The 26220-nt window shown below is 47.3% G+C and overlaps 1 protein-coding gene across 4 annotated transcripts in view; it reads right to left on the bottom strand.

Moving 5' to 3' along the window:
• Positions 1-26220, bottom strand: part of CHD8 (chromodomain helicase DNA binding protein 8) — a 64636-nt gene that overhangs the window by 10770 nt on the left and 27646 nt on the right. For 3 of the 4 annotated variants that reach the window (XM_081885211.1, XM_081885212.1, XM_081885213.1), the window contains 24 exons: positions 25252-25369; positions 25052-25135; positions 23489-23626; positions 21907-22028; positions 20225-20468; positions 19161-19337; positions 18244-18387; positions 16836-17091; positions 15954-16167; positions 14927-15122; positions 12857-13024; positions 11521-11700; positions 10816-10926; positions 9550-9761; positions 8192-8391; positions 7647-7848; positions 6375-6464; positions 5533-5636; positions 4432-4546; positions 4153-4228; positions 3347-3401; positions 3003-3198; positions 1796-2004; positions 182-769 (listed from right to left, as the gene is read on the bottom strand). In XM_081885211.1, the coding sequence (XP_081741337.1) occupies positions 182-769; positions 1796-2004; positions 3003-3198; positions 3347-3401; positions 4153-4228; positions 4432-4546; positions 5533-5636; positions 6375-6464; positions 7647-7848; positions 8192-8391; positions 9550-9761; positions 10816-10926; positions 11521-11700; positions 12857-13024; positions 14927-15122; positions 15954-16167; positions 16836-17091; positions 18244-18387; positions 19161-19337; positions 20225-20468; positions 21907-22028; positions 23489-23626; positions 25052-25135; positions 25252-25369 (4199 nt within the window). The remainder of the gene's footprint in view (positions 1-181; positions 770-1795; positions 2005-3002; positions 3199-3346; positions 3402-4152; positions 4229-4431; positions 4547-5532; positions 5637-6374; positions 6465-7646; positions 7849-8191; positions 8392-9549; positions 9762-10815; positions 10927-11520; positions 11701-12856; positions 13025-14926; positions 15123-15953; positions 16168-16835; positions 17092-18243; positions 18388-19160; positions 19338-20224; positions 20469-21906; positions 22029-23488; positions 23627-25051; positions 25136-25251; positions 25370-26220) is intronic. The other variant, XM_081885214.1, reaches the window with a different exon arrangement.

Here is a 26220-nt window from a genome sequence, read left to right as displayed (position 1 = left end):
CTGAGTGCAAATAAGAAGCCACCTTCGCTGGTCTGTGCCTAAACAGGACACCACTGGGGACCCTTCTTTACACCCATCTTGATTTCCACAATGGAAGAACAGGTGGGGATTCACATCTTCCAGTGGAGAGGTCAGAGGATAAAAGGGGGGAGGCAGAAAACCCCTTGGGAAAATTCCTCACCGTCACTATCATCTGAGCACCCCGAAGTAGAAGAGCAAGACGAAGAAGCGGAGATCTTGCTGAGGTCCAGCTCCGAGTCCGAGTCGTCCACCGATTCAACTTTAATGGGGAGGGCTGTGGGCTGTTGTCGCGGAGTGGGGAGCTCATGCAAGGGCGGCGGCAAGAGCAGGGGGGCAGGAGGAGCGGCCGCTGTCACCACGGCAGCCCCGGAAAGAGGCAGCCCCAAAGGCTGTGGCGGGGGAGGCGGCGGGGGTGGCGGCGGCAGCGTCCCTGTGCTCCCCGCCCGACTGTGCATGTGGTTGAGTCGAGCGGCCAAGAAGGAGAAGTCCGGGTCCTGCATGATGGTGGCGTCGGTCTGGCTGAGGCCGTGGCGGGCCACGCCACGCAGCAACTCTCCGTCGTGGCGCCCGCATTGCCACCAGGGAGGCATCTCGGGGCCCGGGGGCTGGCAGAGGGCGAGGCGCTCTTCCAAGAGCGGGTGGCACAGGACTTGCTCCCGCAGGCGCCGCAGGAGGTCAATGCGGTACAGGGTGCGCGAGGCCCTCTCCTCCGTGATGGGCTCAATGAACAGTGTCGGGTCTGGAGACTCTGGGAGGGAGAAGGGGGAAGGATATATTGCTTAACAAGAGGGAGGCACATGGATGGCTCATGCTAAATAGGGATTACATTACTTCATTTTATCGTATTTTATGTATGGCGTACATGTGCTAAAAAACCAATGGAACTGAGATTTAACCTTTTCATTTTATCCACCTCGCAATTCAAGACATTGGCCTTTACTGCTGTATTTTCTTCTCCAAATACAGTGGTACCTTGGTTCCTGAACAGCTTGGCTCCCGGACAAATCGGCTCCCGAATGTCGCAAACCCGGAAGTGTTCCGATATGTGAAGCTTTTTTGGAAGCTGAACGTCTGTTTCAGCTGTTGGCATTGTTTCCGGGACCAATCAGAAGCCGTGCCTTGGTATGCGAAAGTTTTGAAAGACAAACGGTCTTCCAGAACGGATTGAGTTTGGGAACCAAGGTACCACTGTAGGTGAAAACTCAAAAAGGGAAAGGAAAAAAGGAGGGGTGGTCAGCTGAGTCAGAGAGTAGCATGCCAGAAGGGCCTGCAGCTCAGCAGGAGAGCATCTGCCTCACATGCGGAAGGGACCAGGCTTCTCCAGGTAGGGCTGGGGTTTCCCCTGCCTTAAATCCTAGGGAGCCAGGCCACTGAGTACCAACAATACTGATCTGACTTGGTGTAAGACAGTTTCCAATGTTGCTATGGAAGCGCTGGTTGGGGATGGAGGTGGGTAGGCAACACAAACCGGCAAGGACTATGATTTGAAGGAGCTGGAAGGAAGAAGAGACTATACCCACGGCTGTCCTCCCGCTCACCATCCACAGAAACAACTGCACATTCCTGTAGGCCAAGAGATGGCAAGGAAGGCAGATCAAACTCTGATTGGACCAGCCACTCTATAGTTTACATCTCAACCTTGTACCCTCTGGAACTCCAACTCCCATCAGCCTTGGCCAGCCTGGTCAATGGCCAGGAGTGCTGGGAATTGTAGCCCAGCACCATCTGGTTGCGGAGGGACACGTCCCACCCACTGTGGCCCCCAGGTACTAACCATCGCTTGCTGCGGGAGGCAGCCGGCACACTTGCCGGCACATGGCCACGAAGCCGTGGAAATACTTGGCGAGGCTCTCGTCCGTCTTCTTCTCCAGCCGGGCCATGGCCCGGAAGCGGCCCCAGTGGAAGCGCATGGTGTCTGGGTCGTACTCCACCCCGAACGTGGAGACGACGCGGTAGAAGTCCGATTGCTCTCGCCGTGTCCACCTTTGGAGGAGAGGCAGGGTTGGGGAAGAGCAAACCCGTTAAGATGTCTCCGTAGGAGAACCTCCAACCAAACCGATCCCAAGTCTCCACCCCGCTCCTAAGCCAATGGCTGGCTGATGCAGGGGCGGGGCTAAGCAACCACTTTCTGGTTCGCAAATCAGGAAGATCAGACCGCACTGGCAGGTACCAGGGACAAGTGTCCCGCCCCCCCCCCAAAAAATTCCCATTGGTGATCCCACTCTTTTAGAACTCCTACCCTGTGAGTTCCATTCTTCCCTCATGCTCTCCCCATTTGACAAAGGGCACTGAAAACGTCTCTCTCTTCTAGTATTTTTACTGAATATTCTTTTTATGAATAATCCCTGCTGGTTTTCAACAGTTCATCCTGGTGCAAGCTTGAGGTTTTTTTAAAAAATAAAAATAACAATGGGTGGATTTGGTATTTTAAAAACTTTTTTATTGTTTTATGTCTTTTTTCTTGTTGCCTTGGATGGATTGGCACCCTAAAAAGTAGAATAGAAAGTAAAGGGTTATAGCCAAGGTTAATCCTACTCAGAGCTGACCCATTAAAATTAATGGATGTTCAGTAGATCTACTCATGAGTAGGGTTTCCCTGGCCAAGAATATAACCCAAAGGTATACCACCTAATTCTGATTTTTATATTTTTTTACTTATATGCAAATCCATCCAATCAATCAACCAACCGACTCTCTAGCGAGGTAACCCTAAATATGATTATTCAGAAGTAAGTCCCAACCAACTCAATGGAACCTACTCCTTGGTATATGTGCTTAGCACTGAACCTTAAGATTTACTTAATTGGGTGTGGCAGTCCTACTAAACAGAATGCCCCCATCATCTTCATGAAATAAAGTAATGCTACGCCTGTTTCAGGGGCCCTGAGCATTTCTGGCTCCGGAACTGGGGGTCACCTCAGCCCAGGCTACTGTGAAGACGTGCCCTTCGGAGGCCTCGCAGCCGAGCCCAGAGCGTTTACCTCTGTTGCTTCTCTCGCCGCACCATCTCTTTCAGCTTGAATGCGGCCTCACAGCGCCGCCGCCGCCGGTCCCCTCGTTCCGCCGCCTCCATCTTGAGCTGCTCGCGTTTGTAGCTCCGCTGGAAGGCGGTGATCAGCCTTCGCAAGCGAGCCGTGATGGCCGAGGCTGGGGGCCAGAACAGGTTCCCCGGCTGACCTGAAGGGAAGGCGCAAGCTGCGTCACGGCGATTCCTGTCCCCCTTAGCGCCACAGCCGACACACAGCTAGTACCCCACCTACCCCCCCAAAAAAGCATTGTTTCCATCGCCTCCTTTGACAAGCACTTTCAGCCAGCAAGTATTTACCTTCTTCACCATCCACCACAGAGATTTCCTCATCCATCATCATCAGTGGGTCACCCTGCGGCAGAGAGACTGGTGTCAGAAATAAGGGCAATTATTCTGACTAGATGCTCCAACCATAGAGGGGCCACACCCAGAACATACCACCAAAATGAACAAGAGACTCCCCCTCCCCTAAAAATATATATTCCTTTTTTAAAATCAAGCTCCTAATGCAAATTCTGGGTGGCCTTCCATCAACAGGCAAAATCTGTTTCGAACCAGTATTTCCAACTTAATTTTGCTGCCATTTTTACCTGCACTTATTTGATTTTGTTGTCATATTGCTTACTTGTTTGTATTCTTTTAAATTATTATTCTGGATTTTATTTCCATTAGCTGCATTGGGTGTATAATACATGTAACCAATAACTTAATATTAGCTTAATATCTATAAAATATACATGGGGGGGCAACAGATTTCTTTTTACTTTTTTTAAGTCTGTGGACACGAGATTTTTGAACACCAACACCACTGGTCATTCCTCTCCTCCCTGAAGGAGAAGAAAGTGAACCCAGAAATGCACTTCCTTTTTCAAAAGGACCCAGTAGAGTTAATTTGAGCCTTAAAAAGCACATAGAGCTGAAAGAGGAAGTGGGGCAGAGTGTCACTCTTCCCATGTCCCCTCTAGGAGAAATAGGCAGCCACCATCACCAGTTTAAGACTAACGGGGCTGTAGAGCTCAGAGCCTTTGCGAGAAGCTGGGAACCAGGTGAAGGGGGCGACATACTGTTTGTGGCTCCCATACTGTGCTGGCTCAGGATCTCACCTCATCATCCGGCTCCTTGGCGGGGCCTCCCACTGGTTTGTACTCCGGGTCCTCGCAGTCCTTGTCGAAATCGACCCTGCCAGCAAGAGGGGATAGAACTGGTTCGTCATTTCTGCTGCAATCTCAGCTCTCCTCCAATCCCCTTCATACAGACACACCTCAGGTCTTCCTGCGAGAAGCAAGCTGAACTCACTGACACCCGGTGCCTCGGTATTAGCATGGCAAGTCATCACAGGTGTGCTTCTTCAAGCCCCCCCTCCCCCCGCACCAGCTACTCACCCCTCTCCCACATCTAGGCGATGCTCGGCGGCGATGGCCTTTTCGTCAGGGCGACCAGCCTTCTCCAGGAAGCAGAGCGCAGGATCGGCTCGCATGGTGTTGTACTTCTCGTAGCCTGAAAGGGGTGCCAGAGGGATGAGAGATTTCGGGGTTTGCCTGCACCCAATCTCAGAGAAGATCCACGGACCTTCGATTCAATACTGTCATCTTTATTTAATCATATTAAATAAAGCATTTTCCCGTGTATAAGACTAGGCTTTTTTCCTAAAAAATAATGTCAAAAATTAGGGGCGTCTTACACATGGGGGCATCTTATAGACAGAAAAATACAGTACTTTAAACGTGCAATTATTTTGATGGATCTCCTCCAAGAATCACTAATGTTGAGAGTTACCCGTATGATCATAGAATCGAAGAATTGGAAGGGAACCAAACGTACAACTCCCTACCCAACCTATTGGTTCTCAAGTCGTACAGCACTTGCTCATCACTCCATAAACATTGAATTACTTTCCCTTGGTATAATAGGGTTCATGTTTTGTAACCTTGTCACGTTTAACCGTCATGTCTATGTTATGAATAGTTCCAGTCGCTACCTTCCATGAGTTCACATACCTGTGGTTTGTTTATTTCGGTGTTATTTCATGTCTCTGTTTGACAGTGATATATCATTGCATATTGTCAACTGATCTTGTTTGGATTTGCAGAATCTTGCATAACCTTTTCTTTTTTGAAAATTAATAAAAATGAAAAGCAAATGCCACACGCCAACTCTGAAAGGAGGGATGTGGCCTATAGAATTTTAATGGAGGGGGCGAGAATGCAGGGAATTAAACTGTTATCAGGCAAGACACTGAACAGGAAGGGCTGTAGCAGAACTGTAGAGCATAATACTAACCCGAACATCTAAATAAATGAGGGCTATAGCTTAGTGGTAGAGCATCTGATCAATTTCTGCCATCTCCAGGTAGGGCTGTTTCAACTATACTGATCTAAATGAACCTATTGTGTTGACAGCCTTCATATGCTACTGTGAGCGCTGTTCATAACAGGATGTGACCTCAGATTCCTTCCCCAGAATGGTACTGCAGCAGCACCTACCATGTTTGAAGACCCCAAGGAGCAAAGACTTGTCAGCTTCTGTATCCCACCAGGCTGTGGGGACCTCTGCTTGGTCCACCAGTGGGAACCACATGTCGATTTCACTGCAGGATCGAATGACATTTGGGAAAGGGGTGCAGCAAAGGCGGGAGGGAAGAGGAAGAGAAAAAACACGAGAGAGAGAGAAAACAAAGCGTCAGAGGCAGCCGAGTTCACGGAACTGTAATGTTTATGGGAACAGATACAATTAGAAGTTCATAGCGAACAGGAAGTGGGGTGGATGTGAACATAAAAGCATTGGCTTTAAGAGGGATGTGACATTTTGTTTTTGCAGGTAAATTCATGGAGGGTAAGGCTATCACTAGCTACCACAATGGGAATCACAAGAAGAGAGAGTGCTTTTGCACTCAGTTTGTGGCTTGTAGGCATCCCATGGTTGGTGACTGGGAGAATGAGATGCTGTACTACATGGCCATGGGTTCAAGCCTCAAGTTGGGCAAAAGATTCCTGCATTGCAGGGGGTTGGACTAGATGACCCTTGGGTCCCTCTTCCAGCTCTACAATTCTCTTCTTCTTCTTATCTGCTTATACGCCTATCTGTAAACAAGGATGCTAGGAAGCCACAGCTCTCATTTCAGGGATGAGTTTCAGCCATGAAACTCACTAGGGGATCATCTTTCAGCCTGGCCTGCCTCACAGAGCTGTTGTATGAGGGTAAGCACAGTTGCGGAAGACACATGCAGGCTACTCTAAAAGCTGCTTAAGAGGAAAGGCAGGGTTTTTTTTAAAAAAAAACCCCACACACACAGCCCAATGCAACTTATAAGTAAATGAAATATTACCTGGAAATAGTGCCTGCCAAAACTTTCTCGGCTTGGTCCCCAATCACCTCCTGGCGCAGGTAATACAGCATACGGACACGTAGGAGAACTCTGGGGAGAGAACAAGGACTTTAAGTGGGGAAAGATGGAGGAAAGAACTGTGCACCCTTTGCTAGCTATACCTGACAATATCAAAGACTCTGCCCTTCTTCTCTCTCTCCTAGGGAACTGGAAGAGGACAGTGATAATCATTTTGTTGTTGTTCCAGTCTGAACACATATGGTTCGCAGTCTGGTGGCAGGGAGGAGGAATACACATGCTAAAGATTGGAGAAAAATCGTAAGCTATCTCATTTGAGATTTTTCTTTCTGCAGGCAGAAAAAAAAAATCAGAAGAGAAAGGGCAATGGGGACAGCACTACCACTAATACTCATTAGATTTATGCATCGTCTTCCTCAGAAAAAAAAAGTCTGAAAGCGCCTAGCAGAGCCATAAAAGTATACCAAACTCACATTCAAAAATGAAAGCAAGGAGGAAATACAATATAGCGGTACTATTTACTAAAAGCTCTCATCAAACCAATGCTATAAAAAGGGCAAATCCTACACACACCTGATTAAAAGATGGACACTGCAAACAGGTTGGAAATTAATCACCAAATGTCTGGGGAAACAGGAATGTCTTAGGCTGCCACCTAAAAGCTGATTGCGAAGGCACCATGTGCATTTTCCCTAGAGGGGAGCAACCCTTGAGAAATCATGTCATGTTAAATCTACTTAAATCTACAGTTGTACCTTGGATCCCGAACGCCCTGGAACTCGGACGTTTTGGCTGCCGAAAGCCGCAAACCCAGAAGTGAGTGTTCTGGTTTGCGAACGTTCTTTTGGAAGCCGAACGTCCGACGGGGCTTCTGTGGCTTCTGATTGGCTGCAGGAGCTTCCTGCAGCCAATCAGAAGCCGCGATTTGGTTTTCAAACGTTTTGGAAGTCGAACGGACTTCTGGAATGGATTCCATTCGATTTCCAAGGTACAACTGTATGCAATTGTGGGTTTTCGGATGGACTGCAGCCGGCCACGTCTTGAGAAACCAAGCAGTTCGCAAAGCTATAGCTGTGGGGATGGGAGCAAAGTCCCTGCAACTATTTCTCTACCACAGTGGCGCTGTGATGGGGCTTCTCTCTATTCCGAACAGTTGGAATGGGTTTGAGAGTTAAAGTGGGGGAAGGGACCTGCTCTCTCTAGCTGTACTGGTGTATCAAAACAAGACCCCTTCGCATCCCATCCCATCCTTACTTGTTGCATTGGTGCTTAAGGTGCTTCTTATACCCCTCATCCTGGAAGAGGGTGTCGGGGTTGTACTTGCGGATCCACTCGGCTTTCTGGACGTCGAAAGTGGTCTGGGACTTGACCTTCTTCCCTTTGCGGCCTCGTGGGACTGGGATGGACAGGCCTGCCCGAGGAACAGGAAGTGAGCTCAGAGCAGGGGCATGGCTCTCTAGGTATAACATGGAACCAGTGCAATAGGGATTAGGGTCACCCCAGATTTTCCATCGTATCTCGAGCTCAAACATATTTCAAAAAAAGAACCCATGCACACTGCCACCCAAGCAGCAGTTTAAGAGACAGAAAGAGCCTCCCCGACTCCCGCAAAGCCATCCATATCCCCCTTCCCCAAGAGTCCCGCCATCTTGAATTTGCCAGCATGCTTGAATTTGCTTCCCCCCTCGCCCGAACAACCCACATATTGCGATATTCCAAGACAGTGGCAATGTAAAATGGCAGGCCCAGCTTGGCCAAGCCCTTTACGACAACAGAGAGAGAAATTAAGGGAGGCTTACCGGAGTGGTTCTGAAGTTCCTTGGCTTTGCCGTTCTCAACCGGGCTGATGAGATCCCAGATGAACCCCTTGATGTTCTCGTCGCCCCGGTAGTGCATCAGGCAGTAGACGAGGATAGCCCGGCAAATGGTCTCCACGTCCCGCTCAGACATGCGTCTCTTGAACCGTCCATGTGACAGGATTTCCCGCCAGCGGCCCCAGCTGTCAGGAAAAATTGGCAAAGTCAGAGCTGTTCCCTTGCTTTGTCTTTTGTCAAGACTAAGGATGAGAAAGTAAAATCCTCAATGATACATTGGGCACTAGATACTGGTCATAATATGCACATGGGAAGCATGGGAATGATTGTGGAATATAGATATAAAATTTACAGCTTGTTACAGTCTAAGAGAAAATTATACGAAAATGTTATCTTGATGATATCTAACACCAAGTAAATTGGCAAAAATGTATAAGTCTAAATCACATAAGTGTTGGAAATGTAAAGAGAAAGAAGGCTCTTTTTATCATATGTGGTGGTCTTGTAGTAAGGTTAAAGCTTACTGGGAAATGATATATAATGAAATGAAAAGGGTGTTTAAAATAACCTTTGTAAAGCGAATTATAGGGGTAGAACTCCCTAAAATGTATAGAAACTTATTCATGTATGCTACTACAGAGGCAAGAATGCTACTTGCCCGAAAATGGAAAGAAGCAGAAGTCCCAGCAAAGGATACAAAAACTTATGGAATATGCAGAAATAGAGAAACTTAACTGAAGAAAAAGAAATCAAGATAATAAACTTTTTATAAAAGAATGGAAATGGTTTATTGAATATTTACAGATAAATTGTAAACAGATAAGATCACTGGCAGGATTATTGTAATAACCTGCAGTTTTATAAGAGTATATATTTAAAATAGATGAATAAATGAGCAAATTAAGTTAATTTGGATATGCAGAAGATATTAAAAATGAATTTAAGGAACCGCAGAAAGAGGGAGAAGGAAGTCAAGTTTTGAAATGTTGAAATGATTGTAAAATTAGTGAAATGTACAAAACTAGTGAAATGTACAAACTTGAAAAGTATAAATAAAATCTGAAAAACTGGGGGTGAGGGTGGGGAGAGAGAAAGGAAGAGTTCCCTTGCTCACCAGGAACAGCAAGCCTATGCATGCTGACCTGAGATTAAGTCCTGTAGAACACAGTGGCACTTACTCCTGAGTAAGCATGCAGAGAATTGCCCTGTGTTGTAAACTGATTGCTGCTTCTAAAGCGGATTTATAAAAGAGTCCACCTGCTCCACAAGCCCCAGAAGCAACATTGCCCGTATGCTGCCGAGTTTTCACCCACAACCAACCAAATCTTCCCTGTGCCACATACCCATAGACTAGCAGTTGTTTCTCCACCTGGAAGCAGTCCGTGCGCCCGTAGGAGTGGTGGAGCGGGTGGTGGTGGCGGTCGTGGCGCCGCGAGCGCGGCCGGTCGTCGTCGTCGCTCTCCAGGTCGGAGAACTCCACCAGGTCGTCGTCCTTCAGGGTGCTGAAGTGGCGCGTCTGCTTGCGCACACGGGGGGTGTCAATCACCAGGTTGTTCTGCGGAGGGGAGAGAGGAGGCGGCCTTAGGTTGGTCTACCAAAGCACCAACCCCTCCCACAAGGCAATGCCCAAATGTAAAACCATCCCCTGCCTTCATCAAGATATGTGAAGGCTGGACCATATTGTGGAGGAGGCGGGGAGCATTTATTTCATTACATCTGCTCAACAACTAATGCTAATTTCTCCCACTCTTATTTCAAGGCTATTTTTGCCTTTTTATCAAAAAGGCACCTGGCCCAATTTGGTTGCCGATAAATTTTGCTGAAGACCTTTGTGAGACGATTGTCTTTCCAATGAGTGGCTCCGGTCCAGGTTTGTAAACTGTCTTCCTTTAAATGTTGTGAGGATCCTACGCCCTTTAAAATGGGGTTGGGGGGGTTATTGGGTTGTTTTTATTTTGATTATGCATTTTATGGTTTTATATTTTGATTTTATTCTGTGAACCGCCCTGAGACTTTCAGGTTTGGGTCTTATATTAATAATATATAATAATGATGATGATAATTTAAGACAGGCTGAGGGTTGGGGGAGGAAATAAAGGTAAAGGTACCCCTGCCCGTACGGGCCAGGCTTGACAGACTCTAGGGTTGTGTGCTCATCTCTCTCTAGAGGCCGGGAGCCAGCGCTGTCCGCAGACACTTCCAGGTCATGTGGCCAGCGTGACGAAGCTGCTCTGGCGAGCCAGAGCAGCACACGGAAACGCCGTTTACCTTCCCGCTAGTAAGAGGTCCCTATTTATCTACTTGCACTTTTGACGTGCTTTCGAACTGCTAGGTTGGCAGGCGCTGGGACTGAGCAACGGGAGCGCACCCCGCCGCGGGGATTCGAACCGCCGACCATGCGATCGCCAAGTCCTAGGCGCTGAGGTTTTACCCACAGCGCCACCCGCGTCCCGGGGAGGAAATACAACTCACTTAAAAAAAAAAAGTACACCATGCCTCAGAATGTGAAGTGTGTTGTGAAGTCCTCATGTTACTAATGCAGCCAATCAAAGCCTGAATTAACAATGGGGGTAGGCTCCTTCCCCTCCCAAGCCCATTCCTCAACACACCTTGCTATTGAGCATATCCAGGTCCAAGTCTGCCTTCTTGGCCCACTTCTGCCAGAAGTTGGGGTCGTCCAAGGCGATGTCCGTCCTATTTTCTGAGGCCACAAAGCTCGCCTGGGAAAGGAGAACATATATATATATTTAAAAACAAGAATGATTTTTTTTTATTTCTTCCATACAGAAAGTTACACATTTGTTAAGGCAACAATTACATTCCAGTTGAAAGGAGAACATTTTTTTTAAAGGATTTATGGGGGTAGGGTTGGCTATCCTACTGTGACATGACATGCACCCTTAGTGAGCATAACATCTCTACTATGGAACCCGGCAGGTTTGGTTTAGTTTTAAAACAAAGCAAACGGGTTTCTATGCTTCATGGCTTGGGTGGGAGTGAGTCAGCCAGGAACACACAATGTAAAAAATTAAGAGCCTCCTGGATCAGATTATTAAGTTTAGCACCCTGTTCTCAAAAGTGGCCAGCCAGATACCCGAAGAAAACCCACAAGCAGGAAGGATCTGAGTACAAACAAGCAAATGATGATGATGATGTTGTGCCCTTTCCCCTCCAGTGGTTTCCAGCAAGTGGTGCAGTTTGTTCTGACCCTCTGCGCACGATGTCCTTTTCACTTCTTCAGCAAAGCCTCCCCTCCATCAATCTCCAATTCCCCTAAACGAAAAAGGAGGAGGAGGTAGCTAAAGAGCAATTACCTTGGCGAAGGTGGAGCCCTTCCCTTCGCTCTCAATGGTGATAGTGGTTGTCCGCCGCAGCAGAATCTGGTCAATGTCCTCTTCGCAGAACTTGGAGCCCTCGTCATCCTCCTCCATGATGGCAGCATAGGCTCCCTTCCGCAGCAGGTCTTCGATCTCCTTCTTTGAAAACTGCTGGATCTGAGAGGGGAACAGGAGGCAACGACAAGGGGGGCGGGGAGATTAGAAGACCATCTACTCTGACCTGCTTTGGAATGGAAGCAGGAACCATTCTATCAGGCTCTGCTGAGAAGCTCCACTCAAATCAGGAGCAGCCTGAAAAATTCCTGTTCCGGCTGGTTAAGACTAAGAACCACCATGTAACTTCAAGAATTGGAAACTGAGGTTGAGCCGCGCCTTGCCCTCCTCTCCCCTTTTCCCTGTGTGTCGTGCCTTTTAGACAATAAGCCTATGGGTAGCGAAGGTTTTGCTTTATTGTATGCAAAGGGCTCCGAAAGCCTTTCTGGCTGAAGCATGGGATGCAAATGCTCTAAACTCTGTGCTGCTTTTGATATTTTCTTATATTGCTGTACTTGCAAACGTGCAATGGGTTTTTCTTTTTTAAATCAGAGGATGGTGTACATAAATATTTATGACTGAGTGAAGAAATACACAAAATTATATTATGCAAAGCCATCAGAGCAGAATATGGACAATTTTGATACTCTGCTCTTCACTACCATCACCCAGTCTACAAAGCACAGTGGGAAGATGCACAGAAATGGAAATTAAGTTTCCAACGAAGGAGGAATGGCTTTTAAAAGTTATGAACTGCGTGGAAATGCAAAAGCTGATAGCAATATTAAGAGATCAAAATGACAAACTTTTTATACAATGAACGGATGCCTTTTTTGGACTATTTGGAAAAGCACCTGGAACAAATGAAATCACAGGCAGAATTTGAGATAGCAGCAGCAGGATAAAAATCATAAAGGGGATGAGTGGGGGGGGATTTTGGTAATAGACAAGAATCTGATATATAACGCAGAAAAAAAGAGTTTGAATAAAAACACTGTGGGGGTGGGAAGTCAGTACATGAAACAATGCAACTAAATAGTTGAAGTCAGTTTGTAAAAAACGGGAAATTCAATAAAAACTATATTGGGGAAAAAAGCAGTGTGATGCAACTAGCTAGAATAGATGCTTCTTCGGGGTGGGAGGGGAGGAAGGTGGGCAGGGGGAAGGCTCCCAATTGGGCACACATTCCTAGAGAAACTTCAGCCTAGATCTGCAAATCCCCACATTTGCAAGTTCACCCAGGACTGCCTCTCCAACCACTGTCACCGACGTTACTTACCCCGGCGATGCTGCCCTCTCTCCCGCTCATGGACTGCAGGACGGCCTTGTCCAGCCCCAGCTTGAGGCTGGCTTTGTCAAACATCTCTCGCTCGTAGGAGTTGCGGGTGATGAGGCGGTAGACCTTCACCGCCTTGCTCTGCCCGATACGGTGGCAGCGTGCCTGGGCCTGGAAGGAAGAGGAGACGAGAGCAGGAGAAGGCAAATGAGCATGTGAGAGATACACCCACTGCACAGACCCCTCTTGGGACAGAGAAAATTGTGGTTTTCTTCAAAAGAAAGCTCCTCTTAGTGGTCAGAAATATGAGCAAGGAGCGTTAAAGTTTAGTCCCTTGGGAGGCAGTAAGTAATATTCATTGCAATTATAAAGAATAATTTTACATTTATGGAAAAAGTAGGCATACATACATACATGTAATTCCATTTCTGACCTCTTTATTAAAAAGTAAAATTGCAAGTCATAACGTAACCAGATAATACATCATAAAACAAATTACTACGATGCTACTGCCTTTGCAACCTGCCCTGGAATAACATTCCGTTTTATGCTAGTACTACCAAGGTTTTTGTAAAAAGAAAATTGATAAATGCAAAATGTTCGCCGGAGGGCAATGATTTTCAAGATCGCTAGCTTAACCAATCCTCAACTGCTTTGTATTTTATATATCAACTGTGTATATGGAAATAAAAGTCACAACCAGTAACTGTGTTTCAGTTGCCCACTGTGTTTGGACATTTTTTAAAGTATCTTGCTAAGCACTCGTGGAAAATCTAACTATTTTATGATACGCTAAACAGAGAGGTGGGGAAAAGGCAGGGCTGTGGGTATAACACCTGCATCTTAGGAGCTGGAAGGCTGCCTCTATGTGTGTGCTATTATTCAGTTCATTCCTGACCCTTCACCAGCAGGTCCCAGGACGGGTTACAACAATTCAAAATTAGAAACAGTTAAATTACAGTTGTAAGGAACAGCATTTCTTCAAAGCACACACCTGAGGCATCACACACCAAAGGGAAGAGTAGGGGAGGGACCGCAAGGGATTGACTCCCCAACCATCCAGTAACAGAAAGGTCCTAGAATGCCCAATGTCCTCTCATTTCAAAAACTAACCATGTCTAGATGGGAGGCAGATAGAAAGGGTTCTTGGGAAGAGCAGATGGGTGCCAAATTACGACACAAAGAGGTAGCTTGGATACAGGTGAAGGTAAAGGACCCTTGGACAGTTAAGACCAGTCAAAGGCGACTATGGGGTTGCAGCGCTCATCTTGCTTTTGGGCCAACAAGAGCCGGCGTTTGTCCACAGACAGCTTTCCGGGTCATGTAGCCAGCATGACTAAACTGCTTCTGGTGCCAGTTTCTGAAACACCTTGATGGAAACCAGAGCACAAGGAAACGCTGTTTACCTTCCCGCCACAGCGGTACCTATTTATCTGCTTGCACTGGCGTGCTTTCGAACTGCTAGGTTGGCAGGAGCAGGGACCGAACAACGGGAGCTCACTCCATTGTGGGGATTTGAACTGCCAACCTTCTGAGTGGCAAGCCCAAGGGGCTCAGTGGTTTAGACCACAGCGCCACCTGCGTTCCAATGCTTGGATACAAGGAGGAAAGGGTGTGTGTGTGTGTGTGTGTGTGTGTGTGTGTACTGCTCAGTATCTGTGTATTGCTCAATAGGTAGAGTATGAAACTCTTAATCTCAAAGTCATGGGTTTGAGCCCCACGTTGGTGCAACAGATTTGTATATTGCAGGGGGTTGGACTAGACAAGATGAATCATGTGTTCCCTTCCAACTCTACAATTCATCACAGTAGTAGCCTGTCCTGTCTTGCCCAGGATGGCATGCATAAGGTGATCCCATCTGATTCTCACAACAAACTTACAAGGTAGGTTAGGCCATGAGAGAAAAAAGGTGGGCCTGAAGTTACTTGGTAGGCAAAGGGGGTGGGTAATACATGTTTTCACTCAGCAGACCTCAGAGCTTTGTCTGTGGACAACACCCAGCCCCCAAGGCTGCCCCCCCCCGGGGCAGAAGACTGGCTCTCCCCACCCTGAAGGTGTCCCCGCTTGCTGTACCTGCAGGTCATTCTGGGGGTTCCAATCCGAATCAAAGATGATGCAAGTGTCGGCAGCCGTCAGGTTGATGCCCAGCCCTCCCGCCCGTGTGCAGAGCAGGAAGACGAAGCGGTCCGAGTCAGGCTTGCTGAAGCGATCGATGGCCGCCTGCCGCAAGTTCCCCCGCACTCGCCCGTCAATGCGCTCGTAGAGATACCTGCGTGGAGGGGCAAGGCAATTAGGGAACACGGAGCCTGAACGAGTGGTGGCACCCCATACAGGTGCCACAGGGAGACACAAGAGTTAAGAACCCCCTGGCAGGAAGGCAAGAGGCTAATGGTCCTAGGCATGGCATGCCGCAAAGCCAGGCTGGTGCGTCTGTCTTGAATTTTCCATCCCCAGTGGGCCGGAGACTTTTTGCAAGAATGTGCAAATACAGTGGAACCTTGGTTTCCGAACTTCATCCATTTTAGAAGACTGTTCGGATTCCAAAAAGTTTGAAAACTGAGGATCAATGAGCTGGCTGCAAAGTCAATGGGAAAAAAATGATAAACGCAACTCGGAAGCCATTCAGCTTCCAAAAATCGTTCAAAAACGGGAGCATTCACTTTCGGGTTGTCGCCAAATTGTTTGGATTCTGAAGGGTTGGACAACCGAGGTTCCACTGTACATGATTTTTCTCGCTCCCCTTTCAGATAAGACTATGAGTCAGTGACCGGCCCAAGGTGACCCAATGAGCTCCACGGCCAAGTGGGGATTTGTTTGTTTTCATTTTTTTATAGAAAGTATTTCAGCTGACCAAAATAATGTAAAAAGAAAGAGTCCCCAAAAAGGAAAAGGGGGGGGGGAAGTATAATATATCACCACACATGCAAAGAACTACAATTTCATACATGCTTATCCAATATATAGATATGTGTGTGTGTTAATGTTATCCAAATACATATAGGGTTATTTATAAATGACATTAAAAAAAAAAATTAAGCGTGTTCCAAACATCATTGTACTTTGATTTGAACCCAGGTCTCTTCTTGGCACAAGCCCTCACCTCTTCTGAATGAGGTAGTCCTCCAGGATGTCGAGGCAACGGACCATTTGGGAGAAGATCAGCACCTTGTGCCCGCCGGCCTTCAACTTGGGGAGCAGCTTATCAATCAGCACCAGTTTCCCAGAGGAGCGCACCATGGCCTGCAAGGGAAAATCATGGGGCAGGTGGTGGTGGCAGGAATCCCGAAACTCGGTCAGGATCTTCTCCTCGGCACCTGATTCGGCAGAGGGGGCAGAGCAAGAGAGAGAGGGCATGTCAGAATAGACTCACAGGGTCCCTGAAGCCAAAAGGCAAAGAGCCTGAAAGCACTGAAACTATACCGCAAACCACTCCCCCAATGTAATGAGAACTAGAGACCTGCTTTTAAAAACCAGCCCTGCCCTATTTCTACTGATCCAACGTATCAGAAATTCTGTCTCTGAAATGATCTCCACTCCCCCCTCCTGCCCACCCGGCTAACTTGCCATTGATGAATAAATCATTTATGTATGCGACCACAGGCGCTTGGATGTTATTGGCCCAGAGATGGAAAGAAGATAAAGTCCAGACCAGAGAATAATGGCAGATTAAGTTGATGGATTATGCCAAAACAGCAAAAACGACGGAAGAATCAGAAATCAGGAAGACCCAAATTCTAATAAACAATGGGGGAAATTTATAATTTATCTTAAAAACCATTGTAAACAGTTAAAATTGTTAGTAGGATTGGAGTAACACCTGTAGTTTAATGGTGAATTTTGAATATAACGGAGATGTAAAAGATTTGGATTATTATAAAAGATGCAGGAGGAAATGACTAACAATAGGTCCCACAAAGTAACTTGAAACTTGAAAAACCTATATATATATATCTCAATATATATATTTTAAAAAACCACTTGCCGTTGATGAGGTAGGGATGGTTGCAACACTTGCGTAGCTCCATCATGGTGTTGAGGAGGTTGGGCATGTTGCTGTGCCCTGCCCCTTTGGACAGGAAGTTGAAATTCTTCTCCAGGATGGCCCGGTAGTACTTCTTCTGGATGTTGGTGAGCTCCACCTCGATGATGGTTTCCTGCTTGGGGGCCAGGTTCTTCTCCACGTCCTCCTTCAGCCGCCGAAGCATCATGGGCTTCAGGATGGCCTGCAGTTTCTGCACCTAGGAGGGTAGAGGGAGAAGAGATTATTTTAAAGGCTGGGCCTATCTGGGAGGAATGGCCAAGATGGAGGAGGAACTCAAGGTCAGTGCCTGAGAAAAGCTTCCCATGTGGTTCTTCTCATCTCCTTGGGTTGTGCGTATATATCTTAGTATATAATAAGATTGCCATGCCGTTGTCATGCTACAGTTCATGGCAGCCATGGCAACCCTAATGTGACGACGGACCAGCAGGCAGGCTAGCAAGCAAGCAGTTTGGGTGGCAAACAGCCCAGGTGAGCTGTTTAAAGGAGAGTGGGAAACACCTCCCCCTCTGTAAAAGCAGGAGTGGTGTTTAAAGCAGTGGTGCTGCTGCAGAAAATGGTCTGCCAAGCTGCCTCCCATCCTCCTTGAAAAGGGCTGAGGCAAGCTTTGAGGTGGTGGGCATGATGTAAAGGGAGGAGGGAAGTGAGGTTGGCAAAGGAGTTGGTGGGTTGATAAGTGGAGAGAGCAGAGGCAGCAATCGTGTGTGTGTGTGTGTGTGTGTGTGTGTGTGTGTGTGTGTGGTGGAGAGAGACAGACACACAGAATTAACCAAGTAGTGTTTATTGGAATGGTTTGAGAGCAAGAAGTGGTGTAGTAGGTGAGATGGTCAGAATGCTGGAACCAGGACTCCTGGGTTCTATGTCTGCTGGGTGAGGGGCAGCGGGATACAAGGCATTAAAGAGAAAGGAGATCCGCCCTCGAAAGAAAGAAAGAAAGAGAAAAACGGATGGATAGAGTATGTTAAATTGGGAGAGTAATGCGGAATCTGACTGCCCTGGAAGGAAAATTGGTGGAAGTCGCCACATTGGGATCAGTTTCAATCGCTGCAGGCAGATGATGTAGACACTCAGGTGGTGAGGGCAATTACCTGATTCCTGCCCACCATGGCTTTTAAAATCTAGTAGGAAGGGACTGGCTGGTTGGGTGCCGGGAGTGGATAATACCCAATTACAAGAGGGAGTTATGCCCACCGCCTTGAAAGAAGCACAGTGGTGAAGCCCACCCACCCCTTGAAAAGGCCCTCTGTGGATTCAGAGCTACACTGTGCAGTCTCTGAAATTCCCCTCATGGGAAGTGAACCTGAGGGAGAAGCCAGTGGAGGAAGGACAAGGGCCAAGGGCCGCTGCTTACCTGCTCCTCAGTTTTGAGGTCACCAAAGTCCTTGAGGAACTCTGATTCTGAGGGGAACTGGGAGGGCTCGAGGAAATGCAGGAGGCTGAAGAGTTCCTCCACTGTGTTCTGGAGGGGGGTGCCAGTCAGTAACACTTTGTGCTCCTAGAAGAAGGGGGAAGGCAAAGGGAGGTGTCAATACACAAGCTCAGGCCTGCCCCATAGATGAAATGTGTGCGTGTGCATGTATGTGAGCAACTGCAAAATAAGTCAGGCCCTCCAATAAGCCCCAAGGTTTTAGGTAACAGGAGAACAGAGAGACTGGCACTTATGCCAACAGACTTGCATGCAGGTCTATCCGAGGTTTGAGGATAGGGAAACTGAGCCTTGCTTACCAACCCCCATATACAGGTGGCAAATCAAACAACTGCACATATATGTCCAAAAAACTTTGATATCATTATTTCTGTTAGATGTGGGGAGGAGAGAAAAGGCAGAGCTCTATGGGGCTATGCTGAACCCTTCAACACTGGAGACATCATGTGGTTTGGCCTATGCACTTCTACTGGGGCGTCTAATCTGACTCATGAATCCCTTTCCCCCAAAACCTCTCCTTTGTTTTAGCAGGAGATTCTGTTGCAACCCCCTCCCTGCTTCAGAAAGGGGCCTGCATCCCATCCCTTGCTAAAATGAAGGGGTGGGGAAAGCCCCATTGCTTTTCAAAGCATCTTGCACTTGACATCACTGAGATGCCAGGTGATTGACAGGTGGGTGGTCTGCAGAGCCCAAAAAGGCTTCCCACTCCTGCTTGACAATCTTAAGGGCTACAAACTCATTTTCCTAAAGTTGTGTACTTTGTCTCGCCCTTGTAAGCTAGAAACAAGGTTCGACTCCTGACACCAGGGAAGGCGGGAAAGCAAAAAATAGGGTTCCCTTACCAGGTCCATGTGCTTAAGACTGTCCAGCAGTTTACAGTTGCGGTTCTTAAGGCGATGGGCTTCATCAATGATGACACAACGCCACTCTATCTCCCTCAGCTCGGGGCAGTCCGACAGGATCATCTCAAAGGTGGTGATCAGGGCATCAAACTTGTATGCGCCTGGAATCAGGCGGCCCTGTTGGGGGACAGAAAAGAAGGCATTCAGATAGTATATGAGCTTTAAGTTACTCAAGGTTTTTGCTTTCTCCCCCAACATATGCATTTCTATTTATTAAGTTGCTAGTCCTTGTTGTTGTTATTAATCCAAAGGCAAATGAACAGAAACTGTAAATGGGCAGATGAGATTGTGAAGATGCAATCAAATCCACCCCCTCTACAAAAAAGTAGGAATGCTGGGAACTGTAGCTTTGCAGTCAGTTCAGAATGATGGGCTTAATCCCCAAACGTGCACTTTACAGAACTATAACACCCAGATACCTTTGGGTGGGGATGACAGTGTAAGCAGACATGGCACTGGAACAAAATTCTTCATCTCAACCATCACCCAATGCTCACTTTTGTTGTACCCCCCCCCCCAAAGTCATGACAAACCTGACTGCTAAAGTGTCATAACCCATCAGTAGTAATGTTCAAATCCCCAGAGGATGTGCTCAGGAAGGCAAGGACAAGTGCCATACCCAAGAATCCTTTTTTCCTCCGTTTTTGCACTACTACAGAGCCCCCTTCCCAAGCAAAGATCGTGCGTTAAAGACAGAGCTTTTCCCATCGAAAAGCGATTTTGTAGACTTCTTGATATGGACAAATAGGGGACTACCTGCTCATTGACAAATTGGGAAATCAAACAGGAAGACCCAGGAGAATCAGAGTCAAGCCAGTTTCTCATCTGGATGCCTGTGTTCCATTCCTCTGGCTCATAAGCTCAGAGCCATCCTACCCAAGCACGAAATTGCTTTGTTTAATTAAGAACACAAGAGCAGCTCTGCTCTGGATTAGACCAATTTGGTCCATATGATGGGATGTGCTTGGATTCTTGTAAACCGCTTTTTGGGGGGAATACCATACCCGGGAATCTTTGCAGTACATCTCGTACTGCTGGATCATCTGGCGGGAGGCGAGGCTGCCGTGGTAGACGATGGTGTTCATCTCGGTCCAGGTGTTGAACTCCCTCTCCCAGTTGGTGATGGTGGAGAGAGGGGCGATGACCAGGAAGGGCCCCCGGATGCCCACATTGTAAACCTCCTGCAGGAAGGCAATCGACTGGATGGTTTTGCCCAGGCCCATTTCGTCGGCCAGGATGCAGTTTTGCCTGAAGAGGAAGACAGGGCAGACTCAGCGGTCGTTCTTTTTTGGGGGCTTTCAGGAGCCGGTTGGTCTATTAATAGCTGGGATATTAAGGATCTAAGGCTGCAAACCCTAAACAAATCCAATAGGGACTAAATATCATCACCTCTTGAGACTACATGCGTACGATTGCACTGAAAGCAGTACTGTGCCCGTCGGACCAAGGAAGTGCAGCATTTTGAACTGGATGGACAATGCACCACCCAAATACCGTATTTTTTGCCCTATAGGACGCACTTTTTTCCCTCCAAAAATGAAGGGGAAATGTGTGTGCGTCCTATGGGGCGAATGCAGGCTTTCGCTGAAGCCTGGAGAGCGAGAGGGGTCGGTGCGCACCGACCCCTCTCGCTCTCCAGGCTTCAGGAAGCCGCAGCGCCAGCCCCACAAGGTCAGGGACAGCGGGAGGCGGAACGCCGCCATCCCGCTGTCTCCCGATGTGGTTTGGAGGCTGACGGCGGGGAGACCCTGCCGCCAGCCCCGCAAGCTCCGGGGACAGCTGGGAGGCGCAGCGCGTCCTCCCGCTGTCCCCGGACCTGATCTGCAAGCGGGTGGCGGGGAGAAGAGCACTTCTCCCCGCTGCCAGCCCCACAAGCGCCTGGGGGGGGGGGAAATAAAATTTTTCTTCTTTATTTCCCGCCAAAAAACTTGGTGCGTCCTATGGTCCGGTGCGTCCTATGGGGCGAAAAATATAGTAATTTCAGATTGATTTTGCCTTGGAGTAAGCAAGATTTTAGCCCTCAAGGGTGTGAAGGGAAGCTTGAAGGTTTGGGGGGGGGTAGGGAGGGACAGACACTACACCTGCTGAAATCTTAAGAAGCTGGAGGGGAGCTGCTAACAATTACTGGAAAAGACTCCCGTGGGAGATAGAGGACTCTCCTTTGCTGGAGGCTTTGAAGCAGAGGTTGGATGGTCATCTGTCATGGGTGCTTTAGTTGAGATTCCTGCACTGCAGGGGGTTGGACTAGATGACCCTCGGGGTCCCTTTCCAACTCTTAAAATTCTATTACAGTGGTACCTCGGGTTAAGTACTTAATTTGTTCCGGAGGTCCGTTCTTAACCTGAAACTGTTCTTAACCTGACACACCACTTTAGCTAATGGGGCCTCCCGCTGCTGCTGCGCCGCCAGAGCACAAATTCTGTTCTCATCCTGAAGCAAAGTTCTTAACCCAAGGTACTATTTCTGGATTAGCAGAGTCTGTAACCTGAAGCGTATGTAACCCGAGGTACCACTGTATTCCAATTCCCAGACAGATGGGAGTGGGTGTTTCACTGTTCTATACAGCTCTTTGACCCTGATGAGAGAACCCATCATACCTTTAATTCCCCAATTTAGCACCCAGGATACAAATGCGGATGACAGCAGAATGTGTTCTGCTCTTCTCCTCTCCTTCCCTTGGGCTCACCTGTTGTACCAGTTGAACAGCAACCAATTCACACCCTCCAGCTGATACTCTCGCAGTTGGTTGCCGTTCTTGTATTCATGAGACAGCTCTAATTTCTTCCAGGAACCAGCCTGGGGACGGGCCTGAAAGGAGAAAAGTATAGAGCTTTGCACCTCAGGAATCAAGAGCTGCAGAACCTGTGGGACTCGGGATCCTGTGGGACTCCAACTCCCATGAGCCCTAATTCAGCACGACCTAAGGTCAGGGGTGAAAGGAAGGCCACCAATTCTCCATCCTTGCAGATAGAACAACCTCTAAAGATTTCTCATTAACGTATCAGGACTGGAATTTATTTATTAAGAAGATTTTAATATTGGCTTCCTTCCCTCACCCCCAGATAAAAAATCCAAGTCGGTTAGCGAGAAATAAAATGGACAGGCGTCTTGCTAAATGCAAGGTGGTTCTTTTAATGAGATTCAGAAGCAATACAAACACACGTGAGTGAGAAGATTAAAGATTTTATTCTAAACAGCAAGCATTATATACATTATCAAGCAAGCCCTTCGATCTGCCACTGGGAAACCCTCAAGAAGTGGCAAAGTAACCCCAAGGTAGCCTCAGGTTGCACGGCCCTGCGGCCATCAGTCCGTGCATGAGTTACTCAGAACTATGCCCAAAGACCATCCAATTTACAGACAGCTAACTTGTTAGCCTACATGCCTTGCCCGACTTGCTAGTGCAGATTATTAATTAGCTAGCCCCCTCTTCCAAAACCACACGTTCCTCCAATGAATGTCTAACATCAAAGAGTCAGAAGGTACCCTGCTTTATCACTTAATTCCAACAAATTAAAGGCTGTTCTCAGCCATCAAAGAGCAGAACAAGAGGGAAAGTAAGCAAAGGCAGGAAGACATGACCATGTCAGATCACTAAACTCCTCGAAATACAATTATCTTCCGGAAACGATTGCCCATACAACAGGAATATACAGTGAGTATTAAAGCCAGTTTTAAAAAATCAGAACCACAACCAACAGGGGAAAACCCCAAACACCCAAACCAAAGACCCATTGAAATAACCAAATTACTCATTTATGAATTGCCTTCCTTCCTTTTTTTTTTAAAAAAAGTCACATTTAGGGATGCTCAAATATTAAAAGATTTTTAAAAAATTGTCTTGATCACAGTTTATAACCAAAAAATCATATAAATATATTGAAAAACCAGTGGAGTGCAAAGCCTCACACAGATGCAATCATCCTCACTTGCAAAAATTAAAACAAAATCCTGATTTTTAAAGCAAAAATTAAAAGGGGGTGGGAAGAATGAAAATTTATTACACTTATATCTCATTTTCCTCTTAAGTAGTTCAAAGAGGCATACATGGTTCTGTCCCACTCTCTTTTAGCCTTACAACAAGGAAGTAAAATAGGCTAAAAGAAGTTGGGCCAGGGATATATTTCTTGGAGCAAAGAGGCAGGTGTTGCAACATTACCCAGAGCCAAAATTGCAACAACCACCCCCACAGAAGATAAATCCACGTAGCAGAGAAGTCCACGTATCAAGAATTCTGGGGGAAGGGGAAATGCAGAGGTGTCACTCACCACGCGCTTCAGCTCCGGGTGCCTAGACTGGATGCGTTTGAACTCCCGGACTTTCCCCTCATCCACGTCCTCTTTGAGTTCCCACGTACTGTCCTCATAGGGGAGCGAACACCACTTCACCAAGTAATAGATCACCGGCTGCAGAGTGTTCAAGAGACATGTGCATGCTTAGGGTCCATTTGCAAGCTACAATAGCCTCTTTATTTAGTCAATAGATTTTTTATTTTTTGCACCTGTACAGCTATATTCAGAGCTGCTCAAGAACAAGCACACTTTTTTCTTTAAAAGAAGAGATAAAAGGTAAAGGTAAAGGACCCCTGACAGTTAAGTCCAGTAGCGAACGACTCTGGGGTTGCTGCGCTCATCTCGCTTTACTGGCCGAGGGAGCTGACGCTTGTCTGCAGACAGTTTTTCCGGGTCATGTGGCCAGCATGACTAAGCCGCTTCTGGCTAAACCATAGCAGCGCATGGAAATGTGGTTTACCTCCCACCAGAGCGATACCTATTTATCTACTTGCACTTTGATATGCTTTCAAACTGCTAGGTGGGCAGGAGCTGGGACCAAGCAACGGGAGCTCACCCCATCGCAAGGATTCGACTCGCCGACCTTCCGATCAGCAAGCTCAAGAGGCTCAATGGTTTAGACCACAGCGCCCAATAAATAACAAGGTGACAAATAATAATAATAATAATAATAATAAAGAACTCCTTTAAGAGAATCTAGACTTTTTGTCTTAAGAGTCTTTAAAAGAATCTTTCCCCAAAAATATTTTTTTAAAATAATTCCAGTAGCAGCTTAAAGACCAACTAAGTATAAGCCTTCTAGGCATGAGCTTTCGTGTGTATACACACTTCTACAGATACTCTGAAGCAGAGGTCACTACCACCTTTTATTGCTATCAATAAAAAGTGCCATGAAAACAGAAAAAGTCTAGGAGTAAGCAGTGTGTGCATGTCTATCCATTTCAAAAGCAGCAGTATACTTCAGGGAGAATACACTACTTTTCTGTGTATTAGACTACATTTATTTCTTTAAAATAGATTAAAAATTTGGGCTCCTCTTATACATGGATAGTGCACAGGGGGGACGTTGAAGCACAGGTCAGGCTGGTGAGCGATATTTGGTAATCGCCCCTAAAAAGAGCTCAACAACTCCGGGCAATCACCCCCATTTTCTTAATTTGGAGTCCCCCAAAATAGGGGGCGTGTTATACACGGAAAAATACAGTAAGTAGTCATCACTGTAAAGCCCCTCGAAACAGATACGTCTTTAACATTAATGGGAAGGAATTAGGACCTGACCGATCTTTCCCAGGTCAGGAGTTCTACAATTCTGGTGCTACCACCAAGAGGTCTCTGCCTCTTGTGCCCGCCTGTCAAAGCTCCAGAGGCGGTGGGACATAGGAAAGAGCCTCTGAAGCCAATTGACAGACTTGGGGGGCAGGCTGAAAAAGGAGCTGGCTGTTTTTGAAAGCACCCAATACTTCGCCACAAGGAATCCAGTCACAATCTGCAACAAATCCTCCTGCAGTGCCCCCAACCTCCTCCAAGACACCAACACACCTCCCCATTGTCCTTGTCAATGCTGTGCGACTCGTCTAGGATGCGGTCAACCTCCACGTAGTCTGGATTGAAGGGCTCCTCGTCCTACGGAGACAAAACACAGGAGGTGTGGGCAAGACCTGGGTGTGCACTCCATAGAGGGAATCTGGGAGCTGGGCTTGCTGAGGACCTCTTGAAAAAGCTTCTAGTTCCTTAGGTACCTCGTGAAAGAAGTGCCTCATCTGGGCCATTTTGGTCTTAAAGCGCTTGAGCTTCTGGTGGATCCGCTTGTCTTTCTCCAGCTGAGCGATGGTGGCCCATTCGCAGTGCAAGTAGGAACTTGGAGAAGACGCAGAGGCAGGATGTGGTTTGGGGTAGGAAGCAAGGGAGAAAAGAGAATAATAATACATTGAAAATCTCTAGGATGACCATAAAAAGGGGTACCTAACAGGAAGGGGAAATACTCCCTGTGCGGCATGCGCAATCTATCAATTCATAAGCAGGTTGGATGGCCATCTGCCATGGAGGCTTTAGTTGAGATTTCTGCATTGCAGGGGAATGAACTAGATGACTCTTGGGGTCCCTTCCAACGCTACAGTTTGATGGTTCTATGGAAGCCCCTAAGCCCACCACAGATTCCCTCTGGAAAAAAGTGCTTGGATTTTATCACCAGCCAGGGGTAAGCCGCCACTCTTCACTCTAACACACCCCTAATTATATATGCCTGTGTGCAGATTTTAAAATTTGTCAGTGGCAGCTGAACTGTCTGTTTTCATCCCATCTCCAGCTGCCTACCTTACTTACAAGAGGGTGGCATTGGCAACAGCCAATTTCTCCTTAATCTCAGTGTTGCCTCTTTAGAACTGAGCAGAAGTCCGCCAGCCATTTGCTCTGGCTCTGTCCTCCCTGCCTCTCCCCCTACTACAGTGGTACCTTGGTTCTCGAACAGCTTAGTTGTTGAACAAATTGGCTCCTGAGCGCCACAAACCTGGAAGTGTTCCGGTTTGTGAACGTTTTTTGGAAGCCAAACTTCCAACGCGGCTTCCACTTGCGTGCAGGATGCTCCTGCAGGCAATTGGAAGCTATGCCTTGGTTTTTGAATGGTTTCGGGAGTCGAACCAACTCCAGGAATGGATTAAGTTTGAGAACCAAGGCAACTGTAGTTGCAATGGGCATCATCCTATACAATA

This window comes from Podarcis melisellensis, assembly GCF_964234715.1.
Source record: "Podarcis melisellensis genome assembly, chromosome: 13".
Classification (NCBI taxonomy): domain Eukaryota; kingdom Metazoa; phylum Chordata; class Lepidosauria; order Squamata; family Lacertidae; genus Podarcis; species Podarcis melisellensis.
The sequence above is the reverse complement of the archived record's forward strand: the minus strand, read 5'-3'. Positions and strand labels throughout refer to the sequence as shown.